We start from the raw sequence: 18,734 nt of genomic DNA, 5'->3' as shown, positions 1-18,734 counted from the left end.
CAAATAGGCCTTGCACAGTGAAAATGCAACTCAAATGCAATATTTTGTCTACAATCTACCACATGCAAAGATCAAATTGGTTTACAAATGCTGTCCTACTTAAAAATTCCAACTCCTCACATTAAAACTACAGCCAACGAGTGCAAGTTAAGATCATTTGCAATCTTAAATAAGATTTGAGTAAAGCTGAAATTAAGACACTTTTCTTCATTTAAAGGATGTATACAGTAGAACATTTAAAAATTAAATACCAATAAATTACCAACATCTGTGATGCTGCTTTTCAGAACTCAAAGTAAATATCTGATTCCAAACTTGTTATATTTTCAGTCTTTAGTCTTTCCTAGGAGCATTAAACCAATTTTCAAGACTGTGGCTCTGAAAAGGATAGCCTTAAGAGGCCATGCCTTACTCACATTGCTGAAGAATAGACAGAGTGACATCTTTTTCTACTGGAAAATTTATTTCAGTAATGGTTCTGTGTGGTGGCAGACCCTTCAAATCTTCCAGATAAAGCATGTGATGGAAGTAGTAGGGAGCTACGAAAATTGCAACTCTATGATTCTGTATCGCCAACTGGAAAACTACAAACTCAGCTTAACAAGTGCACATTTTGAGGGTTCACGGAAGTGTTACGTGCCTTGCTTTTGGTCATGAAGATGCCACAGGGAAGTAAGTCTTTGAACATGCAGTGCTTCCTCCCCACCTCTGTTGTGAAATGGAAACTTAAAAAAAAAAAAAACCACTGAAAAAATCACTGGTTTTGTTTTTTAACAAGTTTAGTCATATTGCCTGTGTTCTATATAGCCCAATCTAAATATTTTACTTTATGGTGTACATTTAATTTATACTCAAATAAATATTTTACATAAGGTGTTTTCACAGATCTTCGTGCTTCCCCAATTTTTAAATATGCTGCTATTTGTTAAAATGTGTTAGTTCTGTTATGTATTATATTCCTTTCCCTGCACACATAGAAAAAAATATGGACTTAACCTTCAACCAACTTTTACGTTTAGAATGTTACCTCATTTTGTTTTTTCTAACTGAGGTTATAAAGAAAATGACAAATGTCACAGACTTTGTAAAGAAATGACAGTTTCTCAGAATATGTAAATGTACACCCTTAAGCAAACAAGCCACTTAAATTCACAGTCACAGTCTTTCAAATATTGGTTTAATATTCCCAGATAAGACTAAAGATTGAAAAGATAAGTTTGGAATCAGATATTTACTTTGAGTTCTGAAAAGTAAAATCACATATGTTTGTAATTTATTGGTATTTAAGTTTTAAATGTGCTACTGTATACACTTCATTTGTATTAGAAACATTTTACATAGTTATATTATTTGTTAAATAATAGACCATCTTTTGTATAACCTATCAGAAGTCCTAAGATTGTACGATTAGATTGTAAATCCTACTGAACAGCTAGAATACAAAAGTATTAAATTGGAAAGAAAATTAAATCACTTAGACCATCCTTCCCCAAGGAAGTTCTCTATACAGTGTTATCCAGGAAAAATGTTTATGCAGACACCTTAACCATTTAAAAAATGAAGAGAAGGAGAACAGATATGTCGAGAAACATTCCTGAGACAAGAGACTGGGAAAAATTTTTCTTAGTTGTGACCTACACAGCCTGTTTAGACTACCTCATGCTCTTAAGATGGTGTTTAATCATGAGGACATGATACATAATGGAAGTTGTAAGTGTTGACAATCACTTGGTGGCAAGCACCTTGTCTTTATTAGGTCAGTGTAGGTCTCCTGCATTCAACTATATTCTCTAGGAGAGCAGGGACCACACTTCATAGCTCACTTTAGATCTCAAGAGCAATCCTGGGCCTTCATTCAGTCAGGGCTAGTTAAGCATTTGTTGATTGAATGAAGGAAATTTTTAAAAACCAGAAATTCCAAATGGTGCAATTACATCTGTGAATTTTAAGGTGTTATTAGAAAATAGGAAACATTACTGAGGTTTGAAGATGGATAGGAACAAAGGCAAGGCATGAAAATGTGCGTATTTGTGTGTTACTAGAGTCAATAGCAATTGCCAGTTCCTATGCAGCCCTGATAACACCTCTGAAGCCTTGGCCAACCCCTGCCATGAGGTGTTGGGATACACGACAGGCAGGCAAGGAAGGAGAGGTGCTCCGTATGATCCTGGTCTTTAGTGTCCATGGGGTGAGTTGTGAGCCCATCAGTTCTCCACACTACAGTCCTTGCCATCAGTTCCCCACACTACCGTCCTTCTCTGGCTTAGCCTTGCTTCCCTGCCCTGTGGTCCAGGTCCCCACTGGCCCCTCTGGCCTGCTCTCATAGGGGATAGACCTTGCTCCACACACTTCTCAGGAGCTCCTGGTTCTAGGCATGCCCCAGCACACCTTGACTCCACTCTGCCCTGTCTCCATCAGACTATAGACCTCACTTAGACCCTGGGTATGGGGTTGCTGATCCCCCACATGCTGTGGTTGTTACTATCCTGAGCTCTACCCGGGAGCTCATCCTCCTCATCTTCCACATTGCCCATTCTGCTAAAACAACTGCACATCTGAAGGCTGTACATATCCCCAGTACAATGGTACTTTTTCTAAAATGCATACACCCTAATGCTTACTCTTTTGACAAATTTTCCTGAACCTACCTTTTAATATAAGCAAATTCATTCTTCAATCCAAATAAATGTATTTTGCTACTAAAGCCACCATGTGATTTTGAGAGAAAGTAAAGACGGACAGTCTTTTGCATTCACTTGTAGAATCCTGAAAATACCTCTTGGTGTCCCTTGCCTTTCTGACTTCTCACTTAAAGACATCTAGACAAAAATGTGTCCTCGGGTCCTAGTTTCAGAAATTGATGAAATACAAGTTAAGAAATAATACCCGTTGCCTCTTTCTTAGCATGCATTAATGGTAGGTGAGAGTTTGCATCATGAGAAAGTAAATAAAAGAAGATTCCCCAGGGCAACTAGGGAGTCAGAAAAAGCCGACCTATGATGGCAGTGGAGTACATGTTAGAGGTTACGAGAGTGAGGGTCCATCCCTCCCTACCTCGGTAACTCACTGGTATAATATAAATGCTAAGGTTGCAAAATTTTGTCTCAGACCAAGAAAAATACTCAACTTCTAATGCTTAACTATGTAAAATTTGCTTTTAAAGTACAAGTTAAAACTGTATCACCCCTCAAAGAAACAAGAAACTCATTACATTTCTAAGAATGTTCCTCCAGAAACATGGAACTGAAAGCTATTTGCTAAAATTGATCTGGCCCTTAGAAAACTGGGGCTTTCTTTAATTCATCTAAGGAATTGACATAAAAGTCTAGGGCAGGCATCCCCAAACTACGACCCGCGGGCTGCATATGGTCCGCTGAAGCCATTTATCCGGCCCCCCCGCTGCACTTCAGGAAGAGGCACCTCTTTCATTGGTGGTCAGTGAGAGGAGCACAGTATGTGGCGGCCCTCCAACGGTCTGAGGGACAGTGAACTGGCCCCCTGTGTAAAAAGTTTGGGGATGCCTGGTCTAGGGTTCTGCAACAGAAAAATGCAGAAAGTGTCAAAATAGAAGGCAGAAATACAAAATCAGACTTTTCACAACAAGGTTCTATGTATAGCATTTGATTCCAAGTGTGCAACATGGGGAAGTGAACATGTGGACTGTGAAAATGATGCTAATTTTCTTTCCCAGTAGTCTAGAAGCCTTCTAAAATGTCACATTAGTAATTTAGTTACGTTACCAGGAATCCATGTATGTGGTTATTGTGGTTTTTTTTTTTTTTAAATTAACAAACTATTCTAAGAACAGTTTTAGATTTTCAAAAAATTGAGCAGATAGTACAAGAATTCCCATCTACTCCCTGTGTGGCATAAAATTGTCCCTATCATCACCATCTTGCATTAGTGTGATGTATTTCTTACCAATTAAATGATTGTTGATTTATTATTAAAGCCCATAATTTACATCTCTTTGGGTTGTATAGTTCTATGGATTTTGACAAATACATAATGTCATGTATCCATCATTATAGTATCACACAGAATAGCTTCACTGCCCCAAGAATCCCCTGTGCTCTGCCTGTTCACCCTTCCCAACTCTCCCCAACCCCTGGCAACCACTGATCTTTTTACTGTCTCCACAGTTTTGCCTTTTCCAGAATGTTCTATCATTGGATTCATATAGTATGTAGCCTTTTCAGACTGGCTTCTTCATTAAGCAATATGCATTGAAGTTTTCTCCATGTCTTTTCATGTCTTGATGGCTCATTTCCATTTATTACTACATAATATTCCATTGTCTGGATGTGTCACGGCTTTACCAATTGAGGGGCGTGTTAGTTGCTTCCTGTTTTTGGTGATTATAAAGAAAGTCGCTATAAATATTCATGTGTAGGTTTTTGTGTGGACGTAAGTCTTTAATTCAATTGAGTAAATATACCTAGAAGTGTGACTGCTGAATCATGTGGTAAGAGTATATTTGGTTTTTTAAGACACTACTAAACTATCTCCCAAAGTTGCTTTATCATTTTGCATTCTTACCAGCAATGAATGAGGTTTCTGGTTGCTCCATATCCTCAGTGGCATTTGGTATTGTCAGATTTTAGGATTTTAGCCATTCTAGTAGATATGTAGTGGTATCTTACTGTTTTAATTTGCAATTCTCTAATGACATATGATGCTGACCTTCTTTTCATATGCTTATTTGCTGTCTGTACACCTTTTTTGGCGATATGTTCAGATGTTTTGCTCCTTATTAAATTGGGTTGTTTGTTCTTTTATCTTTGAGTTATATTTGGATACAAGTCCTTTATGACATATATCTTTTGCAAATATTTTTTCCTAATCTGTGGCATGTCTTTGTGTTCATATAATGGTTGATACGTGTTTATGCTTTAAGGAGGAAGTGTTTTAAAAATACAATTTACAGCAGGAGTAAAAATGAAAATTTATTGCAAATGTCTTATGTTCATCCTCAGGTGATGTTAGGGAACTGTGGACACCTCAGGGTTTTATTAAAAGGAGAGTGTCAAGTCCTGGGGGCTGTGGCTGACTAGCCTGCTTTATTGGCAGTTTTGCAGCAGGGCTGAGAATAAGAAGACAACCCAGTCCTGAGCTCCATCACTTCTAAATTAAGAATAATTCAGGAACTGTGTTTACGGTGAAATACTGGCCCCTCTCACATAGATTATATTATGCATAGGATATGAATTTCTGTCCATGAATCCAATTACATAAGAAATCATCACTTTGAAAATGTCCTTTAACTCAACCTAATCCCACCTGGGAGCCTCCATTCTGCCAGTTGAACAAGAGACTGCAACTGGGTCACACAGGAGTCTTCTTCCTTTCCTGCAGCCCAGTCAGAATTCGAGAAATTCAACTGGTACCTGGAAAATGATGGAAGGGCCTCAAGTCCCTAGTCTGTCCTGGTTGCTGTTGGCACCCTTGGTATCAGAGCCCGTAGTGGGCTGTGAAGTCTGGCAGCTCCCTGCTCCCATGCCACAGTGGGGAATGAGAATATCTACTGAGGCTGAGCCCCCTGAGCCAAGTATGCTGCCTCTATAGGCATAAGCCATCACAGCTTAGGTTGCTACCCCCTCGGGACCACAGCTGGAGGAGTAGTTGGGTTTCTACTATTCACAGGACCCGTACAACCATCCCCTGCCCTCCCTTCCTCTTGCATTTCAAAAGCACTCTTTCCCTCTTCTTTCACCTCTAAGCCACCTGTATTATCTCTTCCGTGGGCTTTCACAAAAGGAGCATCACACGCGGGGGTCAGTTGGTGGGGCGGGGGTGGGGGGGTGGAGTGGGAACTAGGGGAGGAACAGTGGGGGGTGGGGAGGGATAATGCAGGGAGAAATGCCACATATAGATGATCGGGGGATGGAGGTAGCAAACCACCTTGCCACGTATGTACCTGTGCACCAACCCTGCATGATCTGCACATGCACCCCAGAACCTAAAGTACAAAAAAAAAATGTCTGGATAAGCCTTTGACTTTTTATCTCTTCTGCTTTTTCCCTTACACAAATCTCTGCATCAAGAAAGCTGAGAAAACAAACACTAACATTTCAATAAATAATGTTGCTCTAATTATTTGTGTGGAAACTACTTTATTCTAATTTAAAACTACCATCAGCGCTGCCTCCTAGAGTGCTTTTAGACTTGACCACTGTCCACAAGAGGCTACTTCCATATAGCAACAAACAGATGGCTGAAATTGGAAAACTCAGCTGAATGTTCAGATGTTTCTAGACTCGCATGGGTTTCTGGCTCTAGCACACGGAGTAAATCTTGACTGTGTGGTCCTCAGGGGACCCTGTCCGGTGAAGTTTGGTGAGGGCAACTTCCACCCCCATACACACCAGCTGCCATGTGTAGCCTCTTCCCCTCTGATTGCTTTTCCTTGCAGCCTTGGCCTCTTCAGACCTGAGAACATCCGAGAATGAGGCAGTGGAGGAAGCAGCCCCACACAGAAAGCAGCTTTCTGAAGTAACCTCAGCAACTTCCTCCTCACCAGCAACTTCCTCCTCACCAAACACAGGGAACTGATCTTCTCCATTGGACTCAGCCTCCTGTCAGCCAAGGGCAACATTGTTGACCACCATCACGGTTGGCCCTGCTTCACCCTTGGCTCTGATGACATATGTGGGAGTCAGAGGAATTTTGATTGGCTGACTGCTGGCCTGTCACACAAATAAGATGGGGCAAGGGAGTTGTGATCTGACTTGACATGTGAAAAAAAAAAAAAAAGAAAAGAAAAAGCCATGGTCAGCAACCTCCTGCAACTGTTGAAAGGCTAATTTCGATCTCTAACTCATTAACAAAAGTGATCTTGTCACTGCCTGTTCTGCCCTGAGAGCCTTCTCTGCAAGGAGGTAGGTTGACTAACTCAGGGAGAAGGGTGCTGGTGGCACAGCTGCCAATGGATTAGGGTCTCAGAGACCACTGACATGAGGGGAAGTTGAGGACACCAGTAGTATTTAGCTGAGAGAAGAGACTATGAAGGAAATTTACAAAATCAGCTTTAACCTATTTGGAGGAGCTTATGTAAAAGGATAAAATAGCATGTTCTGGTAGTTCTAGAAAACAGGACAGAGACAACTAGATGGTACTTATGGATCTGAACAGTGAGTGGCAGTAGTTTGGGAACTATTTATAAAAAAGGCATTTTTCTGTTAACTCTCGTACCAGACAGTGAATTTCTCAACTTGACATGTAAGAAAGCACAGGCTAGACATGCATCTGTCATGACATTGAAGGGGTCCTTGCTTGAGTGAGAGACTGGAATGATGACTTTTGAGGTCCCTTACAGCCCAACAACTCTAGCTAAGTTGGAGAATAAGATAATTCCATGATACCATGTCTCCTCTCACTTCTGCTACCTGCCTCACCATTCATCTCCCTTCATTCCTTTTAAAATCCTACTATGTACAGCATTGGAGGAGGCTGCTCTAAGCAGGAACTGAAATCAGTAGATTAAAGAAGTGCTATGGAAGAGAAAACAATAAAACAACATTTTTTTCAAAGCCTTCTATTGCCAGGATGTGTGCTAGGCACCATATATATGCCATTCTATTTAATCCTCATGGCATGCCTATGAGATATTTAGTGTTACTTCTGTGAGGAAGTCAGGGCTCAGAGAGGTTAAATAACTGCCCCAAGAACACACAGGTATTAAGTAGTGGAGCAGGGTTTGAACGCAGGGGTCTCTGTGACTCCAAAGCGCAATGAGACATGTCATTTTCACTGATCTGTTTATGGAAAATCATACTGCTTTCTAATTTAGTATTGACATAAAGATTTCTTTCTAAATAAAAGTAAGTTATAAAAAATACTATATAATGGAACAGATTTTACATCGATATGAAGTGGTACTAGTAGCTAGAATTATGAAAGTTTGGAAAATACTACTCCAAATATTTTGATAGCTAGCCTTTCAATTTAGCCTGTTTATATTTGGACTGCTCAGTACAAGGAAAAAAAGGAAACTTGAAAATTAAGTGAAATATGAGTTACTTCCCCTGTGCTCCGATAGGTGCACAATTGGTCATATGTTACAATAAGAAAATCAAATGGACCCTTTCAAACCACAACAACAACAACAAAAAACTGTGATTGTAAAATCCAGAGGAAAATCCCAGGTGGGACCTATCTGTATGAAGGATGAAGTTTCCAAGGTCTGAACATGGAGTGGCTGAGAGGAAGTGATGACCCTGTGAGTGAAGACCCTAAATCATGGGGGAGCCCTGTGGGTTTGAGAAACCCTGGATGAAAGGTGAAGGATTTTACAGACCTGTTTACAGACCTCTTTAGTGACAGAAGGGAGACCTTTGTGCAAAGGTCAAAGAATTGGGAAAGTCTGAAAAGAAAATAGGAAAGTAATAATGAAGATGAAATAACTACTTAGAATACTCTGCCATGTGATTTGCAGGCAAAATCTCATTTGTTTTTCACACTAATACAATAAAGAAGTGATTCAGAGTCACATTTCATAAGTGAGAAGACTGACACTCAAACATGTTCAATACCTGGTCTGGGGCCCCGTGGTCAAGCCAGGACTGAACCTTGGACCACCAGTTACTTATTGTAACATATGACCAATTACCCACCTATCAGTTCCAAACCCACACTCTTTCCCTTGCACCACACGCTTTTGTGTGGGTGAGTCTCCACAACCCCGTCAACAACAAACTGTCACTTTGCTACTTTTAATGTCTCCTGCTTCACAGGACACGGCTAGCCTTGAAGAGATCAGGAGTACATGCTCAGAGGGGTGACTTCTCAGTTTCTTTGCTCTAGTGCTGCAGATCTCAGAGGCACATAAATGTCCCCCACATGGAGCAGCGGCTTTGCAGTGCCTGATCCGGGCAGAAAACGGAGGCATGCTCCTGGGGCAGGATCATACAGAATGAACCCTGTCCCTGCTGCAGCACTAGGTTTAGAGAAATCTACTGGATATTTACACACATTTCTCACTTCTGCTCGTGACTTGTGGCCAAACTCAAGAGTACCACTCACTTCCGGGAATAGTGGACTGAGGTAACAGAAACATTCTAGATTCATACAATTGGGGTCAGCTTAGGATCATCTGAAAATGAAGGTTGTGTATGTCAATTGCCTTCTTGCAGGACTGGTGGAGAGATGTACTTAATAAATGATTTTAGAGAAGGGCTAGAGGTGAAGCACATGGCCTCTGCCCTCACTCATTGAAGACTATCTTTTGAAGTCCTATGGAGCTCAGTGCCTGCCACATGGCTGCCCACATTTGAACTCAGCTGAATTTTCACCTATGGGCTTCAAGGGCTGTGTGTACTCTGGGATCTCTGTGAATCTGTCAGGGAAGGTGTCTTTGTCATGTTTGCGGACGGGGCTGTCTTTGGGGGTTTCCCCAGGGCTTTACACTCACTCTCCAAGGGTACATTTGTAGTCATTCTCATCAGTGGAAATGCCCACCTGACGGCAGAAGTTATCTGGAACCAAGCAAGAGCACTGTTGCTGGCTGTGGTGTTGTTTCTCTCTAGTCAGTTCCCCTTTCTGCGTTTGAGTTCTAGCGTCAGTCCTGACATTATTTCTGTCTCTACAAGGAGCCTTAGGAGGTATGGAGAGCGTGCAAAGTCTCCTTTTGGCTTATTCTTAATACCTTGCTTCTGTGTTCCTTGGGAATGCTGCTGTATTTATGCATCTGGTCTCTTTTTGGAGCTGCAGTGGACGGGCATTTGTGACAGGTATGTTTTTGGAGGCTCAGATGCCTAGGGAGTGGTGTGAGAAAGCTGCAAGCTGCATCTGGGGCAGAAGTGCTGATGTGCTGATGGCCGGCCAGGGAATGCGTAAAAGGGATTGCCGAGAACATGCTTAAAACTTTTGACCATCAGGTTTGCTTCTCAGGTTGACTATATTGGAGGTGGGATATTACAAAAGTGTGTCTCTTCCGGCCAGATTCCTTCATCTGTTTTCGTGAGCTAAGAGACAGAATAGGCAGGAAATAAAGGTGCCACTTACCAAATAACTGGCAGCCGTTCTTGGCCTTGGGGTGCTGGGGTCTCCGAGCAGCCTCTGCTGTAGAAGAAGCAGTCCAAAGATGCCAGCTGGCCCTGTCTGAGTCCCCTGTGCCAGTGGGAAATCCGGAGGAGGGGGATTTCCTCCTCTTGCAGCCTCTCTGCAATGGACTTACTTGGCTTTCCTGTTTGACCCCTTCCTTCTCTGGCCCAGAGACCCTTCCCCAATATTTCTTCCTATCCAAATACCCCATCCCAATATTAGCCCCACTTGGCACCAGAGACCAAGAACTAATTTAAGAAACATTCTTGGGTCAAAAAAGAGCCCAGGCAAGTGATTTAACATACTGTGTTTCACATACTGTGAACGTATTTGCATTTGCAAATGGGCTTAAAATATCGCCTCCATTAATAGCAATTTAAGGTTCTGGAGAGCCAGGTGAAAATAACTTTTGGCAAAGGGAACTTCCTACTCTTCTTAAATTGTAATAATGAAGGAGACAGACTGTTTATCTTACATGTAACCTCAATCTTGGGACTAAGGCTCTGGACTAAAATGGACTTTATGTGCTCAGACTTGTAGTCCATGTTATGTCTGCTGCTGTAGATACCATTAATAGTATTTCTGTGAGCCGTTCTGTGTATAATGGGAGCTTTTATAAATTTCTATTTATGTATTCCTAATATATTTACTAAGTGCTTGCTCCGTCCCAAGTACTAGAGATTTAACAGGGAGCATAAAAGACATAAGGTGAAGCTATACTTTTGGTTTCTAGCCTAGTGGGGAAATCATATTAGATTAATCACACTATGACTACATAGCAATGGTAATTTAAAGAGAAGGAAATTGTTCTATGTGACTATGTCAGCTGATTAATTACTAAGTCTTTGCATTTGATATTTGGGTTCGTCTATTATTCTTGGATTTCATGTGCCCCCTTCCTGGGTGGAGGTGAGGATGGGATTTTATGGAGTTGAGGCTAGGGTGGGTGGAGAGAAAACATGAAAGATGAAGAGATGAGCCAGGCCAGATTCTTCAGGAGAAAAATCAAGGTTAAAATACCATGTTTCAAATATCGGATTGAGGTGGGAGTTGAGGTTAGGGGTCCCTAGATCAGGAGATTGAAGCTTCAAAGAGAGAAAACTAGAGCAAAAGCAAGCAGGGAGGGTGGTGGAGAGGTTCCTGGGTAGTTCTCCAGAGTCCATTCTAGTGTGGGCAATCTACCTTTCATGGTCAGGCAGTAAGGGTATTTATGAGGTGGGAGAAAGGATAGGGCCATATGCTAAGCACACAGCCCTTTGTGGGTCCCTATCTCTCTTCTCGTCTCTTATACGGGGTCGTTTCTGAACTGTACATTGGCTTACACTCGGGCTGAGGTTTGAGAAACAGGCGCCATTTTGAACACGTGAGGAGGAAGAAAAGTGTGTCTTCAATACTTTCCGTCTCCCCATCACTGCCCTGAAAACTCAACACTGGGAAGCATCTCATTCCCTGTTAGTCTTCCTTTATTCTTGGATGGATAAGATTCCTTTTTGAGTTCCATTTCCTATTTAGAGAAATTAACTTAAACCTAATTCCTAATGGCTTAAAAAAAATTTCCCTTCCAGCTAGCATTTGCATTTTAACAGGGGCTTTCAAAAAATGCCTTAGCCCAAGGAATGAGTAATGTGGGAATTCCAAGCGGCAGGGTAGGCCTGGTACGTGGAATGGAGAAGGCTCCTCAGGTTGTGTCCTTGAAACACTGTCTTTCTCTCTTTGACCTTGATGCTGTTTCTGAGAAAACAAGAGTCGGGCTACCTTAGGGGGCCAGGATGGACATGGCTCCCTTTCAGTGAGTTCTGTGAGCCTCATTCCTGCCAGGCAGAGCCTTCAAGTGGAAGAGCACAGACTAGGAGAAGCACCTGTGAAACTTTGCATGATCCTTACCTTTTTGGCGAAAAGGAAACAAAAAGAAATCGTTTACAAATTCACCAAGACTCAGAAAGTCTTGATTCCAGATACAGCTAGGAGAACTAGGTGTATGTCTTATACACAAATTTGCTGTTGGGGGACTGGAAAAACTAAATGCTATTGCCATACTATGCTCTTTCTTCTAGGCCAGTGAGGGTAGCATACTCTTCATTTTAATACTTCAGTTCCCTACAATATTGGAAAGTGGATAAAAGCACCCTCTGCTCCTTCTGAATCTGGATAGACATTTCTTCTCTGTACCTATGCGTCCTTGATGCAGCTCTCCTCTTGTCTATGTAGAAACACTGTGCTCCCAAATGACTGTCGGAAAGAATAACTCATGAAAGAAAACAAGCATTAGATCAGGAAATTCTCCACAAATGGGGGATAAGGGGGCTTGCTCCAAGGAGAGACTGGAAATCAAATCAGACATACAATCCAGCCTGAGCTAGAAGAATACATGGCTGGTGGGAGCTTGAGGAAAACAGAGCTAAGGACGGAGGACGTCTCCACCTCCAGTCATCTCCTCTGTCCACCAGACACCAGGAAGTGTTCATATTCCATCGAGGCAGCCCTCACACCCATCCCTTCCTCGTCATGCACACTGCCCCTTTATTGCTTCAGGTTCGCCATCTCAAATCTATAAGTCTGGCTTTCTTGATGACCCTGATACCAGCCCTCACCTCTTGACAGGCTTATTTTCTTTAAGCTGTCATTACATCATTTTTCTGCTCCCAAATTATTAATTCCAAACTTCCAATTTTCTGTTAAATATAAATTCCTTATTTGACTTTCCATATCCTATTAAGCTATTTTGCTCTCCTTGCTCTACTTAGAGAAACGAATTTCCCATTATTTGTCCAAAGTCAACTTCTGCTGTAGTCCAGTCAGCTTTTCTTATTGTCCTATAAAAATTTCATGATCACTCCTCCATTTCCATGTGTCCTTAAAAATTGTTATGTTTGATTGTGTCTCAGAAAGTTGCTAAAGAATGCTATACCAATGAAAAGCATCAAACATGGGGTCATGCTTGATATTTTTACGTTTGTGCATGTATGCATGTATCAATTATATGGCTGAAATATTTGTCCAGTGAAAGTCAATCAGCCCTAAAGTGATTCTTTAGGAAGCAGCGGTTCTTTGAGACCCATTAAACAGATGCCTTGGATGCAGGGTTATACATTATCAGGAATCTGTCTTGGGAAGAATTTTGCAAAGCTTGCAAAGCCTTTCAGGGACAGAGGCAGATAGCTACCACGTTGAGTTCTAGGAAATTAACAATTGTTAATTTTTTTTTTATTTTTATTTATTTATTTATTTATTTTTTTACAAAAAGACAGCAATTCTCAGAGAAAGACTGTTAAACAGTGCAGTGGCTCAGGCCCTCATGAGTGGGAGTATCAGAATGAGTGGACTGACTTAACTTAGAGCCAATACTGGGTGGAGCCTCATCTGCTATAACAGAAACCGACCCTTGCAAGTACTAACATGCCTGGCTCACTTTGTTCCTGCTACCAGACTACATTTCTGAGACTAAGTCTGAACCACCTGTCAAAGCTCAGTTCAAATATTACCACCTTTACACAACCCTTCCAAGCTATACGAGTGCTTGCTATTCTCCATGTCTTCTGAAGCCCTGGATCACTTGTAGCCAGCTCAGCAGACTGTACACAGACAGGGATCTTTTAAATATACCATATTGTCTAATACGTTAAAAATGAGAGGAACTGACTCAGGGTGAGAGAGATGAAGGATCCATGTGTTCCCCTTTATTTCTCTTTATTCCTGGAAATGTAATGAGAATCTTAGAGGTGAACTGAAAAGTTATGGAGTTCAACCATCCACTCAATTCAAGATTCTCTCCTAAAATGTCTCTTCTGTGTGATTATCCCAACTTTGGTTTGAATGGTACTGGTGAAGGGAGCTTATCACCTCCCAAGAAAATCCACTCATTGGTTGTAGTTCCCTATTAAGTTTTCCGTCATCTGGAGCTGAAATCTGGCTCCCTGTGACTTCAAGTTATTAGAACTACTTGCCCTTCAGCAACAGTGTATGTATCCTGCCATGGAAGGGCCTTTAATATTTGCAGACAGCCAGCATGAACTTGCAATCTTTTTAAGTGTCTTCAGGTTCATTAGTCCTTTTAGTTGTTCTTTGTTTGATGTAATTTCCTTATTCACTAGTGAACCTTTCTGCCCTTCCCCTTGATAAACTGAATTTGTCAGTGTCATTCAAGTATAACTGACCTCACTGAACGTGATACCACAAACGATGTGGTCTGATTAGCACAGAGTTCAATGAATGAATTCTACACTAGAATTAGATGAAATTTTAGTTAGCCATGCCACACTAACATTTATGTGATTTTTGTGTTTACTATGGGTAAACTATTTCTCCTGTATCTGCTTCTTCGTCTTACACAGTTGTTATTTCAAAACTTAAGCCCGGATTCTTACACTTACCCTCAGGGGACCCATCACGTTTGTATTAGTCTCTCTTTTCAGGCTTTATGAATATTAATTCAGCTAACCAGTTTTTGAGCTGTCTCATTTTGTGCCATCTGCACAGCAGAAGTTCAATTTCTGTTGCTTTTATTAGTAGTTTTGCTAAATATGTGAAAGTGAAATAGTAAAACGCTGAGTCCTGTAGCATCCACTGTGGGATCAGTCTTTTAGACAAGAATGATTCTTGACACTCAGTTACTAAGTCAAATGAATAAATGAATAAATCAATCAGTGCTTTGTCCTCATTTCCCATATTTATCTATCATGATATCCTGTTAATTATAATTCTAAATATTTCTTGATCTATCCACTTTCCCTCTACTTCCGCTGCTACTATCCCAGACCAAATAGCCATCTTCTTTCACTCAAACAACTGCAGTAGCCAACGAATTCGTCTTCCTGCATCTGTCCTGGCTTCCCTAGCATCCATTTGCTACACAGAAACCATGGTCATTTTTTCAAAATGCAAATCTGATGATGTCACTCTCAGCTCTAATTTCTTCTGTGGTTCACATATAAAGAACAAAATCTTCAACTGACCCATAAGACAAGTGTGCTCTGGCCCCTGCTCACCTCTTCAGCCTTGTCTTCCATCTGTCTCTTGATTTTGGCCACAGAGACCTCCTCATATCTTCTCTCCTGTGCCCTCCTGCCTCAGTGCCTTTGCATATGCTCTTCCCTATGTTTAGCATTCTTCTGTCAACTCCCCAGCCCTTCACCTACTTAGCACCTACCTATTTAATCTGTTCTGTTTCCCCATTGGTACATTACAAACTGCTGCCAAACTTAGCAGTTTAGAACAATGAATCCTTTACTCTCTCTCACAACGTTTGGGGTCAGGAATTTCAGCAGGCCTTGGCTGATTTTTCTGTTCCTCATTAATTTTTCTGTGCCATCAACTGATATCACCTGATGTTATTAAGTGACAGATGGGCTGATCTGGAGATGCACTGTCTAGTTTGGTAGCCACCGATCGTTTGAAATGCAGTTAGTTCTCATTGAGATGTGATGTGACTATAAACCACCCATATGATTCTTGAAGATTTTGTATCCCCCTCAAAAAATTTAAAATATCCATTAATAATTTTTATTCTTATTACATTTTGAGATTATAGTATTTCAGATACATTAGATCAAATAAAATATGTTATTAAAATTAATGTTACCTATTTCTTTTTAATTTCTTTAATGTGACTAGTAGAAATTTTCAAATTATACCTGTGGCTTGTAATTGTGGCTTGTATTATATTCTAATTGGACAGTGCTGATCTAGAGCATGGGTCAAGCAGTTTTTTCCTGTGAAAGGTCACATAGAAAATGTTTTCAGCTTCGCAGGCTATGTGGTCTCCATTATAACTGTTCGATTCTGCCATTGTAGTGCATAAGTAGCCATAGATAATAATTTACAATAGACATGGCTGTGTTCCAGTACAACTATTGATAAAAATGGGTGGTAGCCAGATTTGGCCTGTAGGCTGTAATTTGCTGACCCCTGATCTAGAAGGTCCAAGATTTTATTCATATGTCTGGTGACTTGGCAGAGATGGCTGGAAGGCTCAGCTGGGACCATTGACCCAAACTGCTACACATGCCTCACCAGCACGATGGCCTCAAGGTACTGGGCCATCTTACATGGTGGCCCAGAACTCCAGAAAATCTAAGAGAGACAGGTAGAAGCTGCAAGGCTTCTTATGATCTAGCTCTCGAAGTCCCAGAATATCACTTGTACTCCATTCTGTGATCAAACAAGTCACTTAGGCTACCCCAGATTCAAGGAGAAGAAATCAGACTCCACCTCTTCATGGGAGGAGGAGTAGCCAAGAATATGTGTTTATCTTTAATCTACCATATCATTCTTCAAATCTCAGTTTAGGCTGGTCCTGTTATAGGCGGTCAAAGTACCACAAACCTCTCTTTTGTAGCACTTGTCATAGCTAGTTTTACATTTCTTTGTGTGATTACTTGATCACTATCTTGCTTTTCTACTAAACTGAGGCAACCACGTGAAGAGGAACTGTTTCTGGTTTTGCTCATTATATTCCTAGCACCGAACACAATGCCTGGTTCAATAAATATTTATGGAAGAAATGAATGAATGAATGAAGCAATAGCAAATGAATGAATGAGTAATAACTGTATCAAGATTAATCCCATGTTTTTCCACATTGCTCTCAAGTATATCATGAGATACTCTGTCTGAAGCCTTGTCAAAATTCAGATACATTTGATTCCCAGTAACCTTCTTATTTGGAAGTTCAGAAACTTTACAAAAAAGGAAATAAGTCTATCCTACTCCTCCCACTATCTCAATGGTAGTAATAGCTGCTGCAAACATACAGCTTCAGGTCCTGGTGCTCTCAGAACTAACGCAGTACAGCGTGTCACACCCAGAGGCAAGCCAAGGCCCCAGGCAGCTGGTGTTGGACCGAAACTACGCCCTTCTCTCACCGAGCTGACGATATGCTGGTCCAGCAGGCCTGGCTTGTCCAACCACAAGTATGAACGGGCAGAAGGCAGTGAGCTGGGCCCTGACTACTGCTTGGCTGAGGCCAACCTAATGCTTCCTCCACAGAGGCCGTGGTGTCCCCTGCTTTGCGCAGGGCAAGAACTCTTGTATGCCTTAGGAGAAGCCAAGGACTACCTACTGCCTTCTGCTCTGGCTCTGGAGCCTGCCTTGTAGTTATTTGTGGACACTCTTCTTTTTTAGTGCCGGGTAGGGGACCAAGGCCTACACCTTTTTACACCCCCTCAACCTCTAGAACAAGTCTGACACTGAGTAGACATAGCAAACGTTTGCCTTGAAGACGACCTCAATAAATAACTCTCTGAGGCACCAACAAACTTCTCAGCATTTTTCCTGATACTCCAGTTACCACTAATGTTCTAGACAAGGTTGTGAAATAAGCAGTCTTTTTCCTTTTTGCACTCCAACCTCTACCGCGGGCCCCTCCTCTCACTTCCCGTTTCATCCTCTCTGCACTCCCCTGTCCCACCCCATTTCTGGCTGCCACCACCCACCTCTCCTCATCCTTCCTTTTGCCTGAATAAGAGCCCACATGCTCTTTCAGACCTCAGTCACAAAGACACCCCTTCTCTGTTCCTTCTTTTTCTGCCCAAGTAGTCATATTTCCCCAGAGCTCTTCTAGGTGTGGCTTAGATGGAGCACTGTAGTGTGCACCTGAAACCTAAACCCACGCTGGGAAGCTGATGCCTGTCCAGCTTAGAGCGGGGAAGAGCTCTCTGTACCTGGCACACAGTGGGTATTCAAGCACTGTTTGCGAAATGAACAGCAGCTCAGGAAAGAAACTCTCTTCATGCAATTGGGATGCTTTTGGGCCCCTTCTCCGCCCACCCCAGTCTGTCTCTCTGGTGATTCCAGGAGTCACCATCACACCTGGCCCTGGGCTGTGCTGCTCCCCTGTTTCCCCGAGGCTGGATAGCATCAGAGTCGTTTCTGCTGACTCCCATGGCAGAGCAAAAGCTGGTTGGCATTTTTAAAGGAGCTACACCAGTGTGAAAGAAACACAGTGAGGCTGCATGGGTTTAAATTTCAACTGTACCGTTTACCAGCTGGGTGGCCTAGGTCAAGTACTGTTACCTCACTGAGACTCCATTCTTCCATCTATAACATGGGGACAAATAACGTCACCCTGTTGTGAGCAGTAACAGTACGATTAATCATTAGTACGTCTTACTCATGTTCTCTGATGGGCCGGACAAATAAAGTAAGTGGAAGTGGATTATGGCAGGTACTCTTCTTGGTTTCTGGAATGAGCCTCCAGTTGTTACACGGAGGCTCCTCTTTTTAGGTTTCTGACTTGTTCACCCGCCTCATAGACCTTCTTCTGTGCTTAGCTGACAGAAATCTCCTTTCAGAGAATCCCCCCATAAATCTGTAGGTTCTTTCCTCTCCCATTCCCCATTTTGCTCTCTCCCTCCAAAGGCAAGAGTTTCCACTTTCCAGGCCCACTGGAGAAAGTTCTGGCTTCTGGTTGTGTTGGGGTTTCATTCCAGAAGGAGTAGGGACATTACTACTCTTCTTCACAGCCAATGACATTGGAGAGACTGGCTTCCTAACCCAGCCCACACCCTCACACATTCACATCATGGCTAGAGCAGAGAGAAATTCTTCACATGGGGCACATATACTTCATAAAAGAAAATCACGCAGTCTTGAGTATTTTAGGATCCTATTACGACAGGGTCACTGATAAACTAAGTGTCCAGAATGTCCTCTAGGATGATGCGTGGTCTCCAAATTAACGTTAGTGAAGCTTACTG

General features: G+C 41.9%; 1 protein-coding gene across 3 annotated transcripts in view; it reads left to right on the top strand.

The window, feature by feature from the left end:
* Positions 1–18,734, top strand: part of CD86 (CD86 molecule) — a 67,337-nt gene that overhangs the window by 13,466 nt on the left and 35,137 nt on the right. The window contains exon 1 of one of the 3 annotated variants that reach the window (XM_074404254.1): positions 5,928–6,878. The exons of 1 other annotated variant lie outside the window; for it this stretch is intronic. Coding sequence is in view for 1 of the 2 variants with exons in the window: in XM_003941647.3 (XP_003941696.2) it covers positions 9,358–9,728 (371 nt within the window). In the remaining variant the exon portion in view is untranslated. One more of the 3 variants, XM_003941647.3, reaches the window with a different exon arrangement.

Source organism: Saimiri boliviensis, chromosome 8 (genome assembly GCF_048565385.1).
Source record: "Saimiri boliviensis isolate mSaiBol1 chromosome 8, mSaiBol1.pri, whole genome shotgun sequence".
Classification (NCBI taxonomy): domain Eukaryota; kingdom Metazoa; phylum Chordata; class Mammalia; order Primates; family Cebidae; genus Saimiri; species Saimiri boliviensis.
The sequence above is the reverse complement of the archived record's forward strand: the minus strand, read 5'-3'. Positions and strand labels throughout refer to the sequence as shown.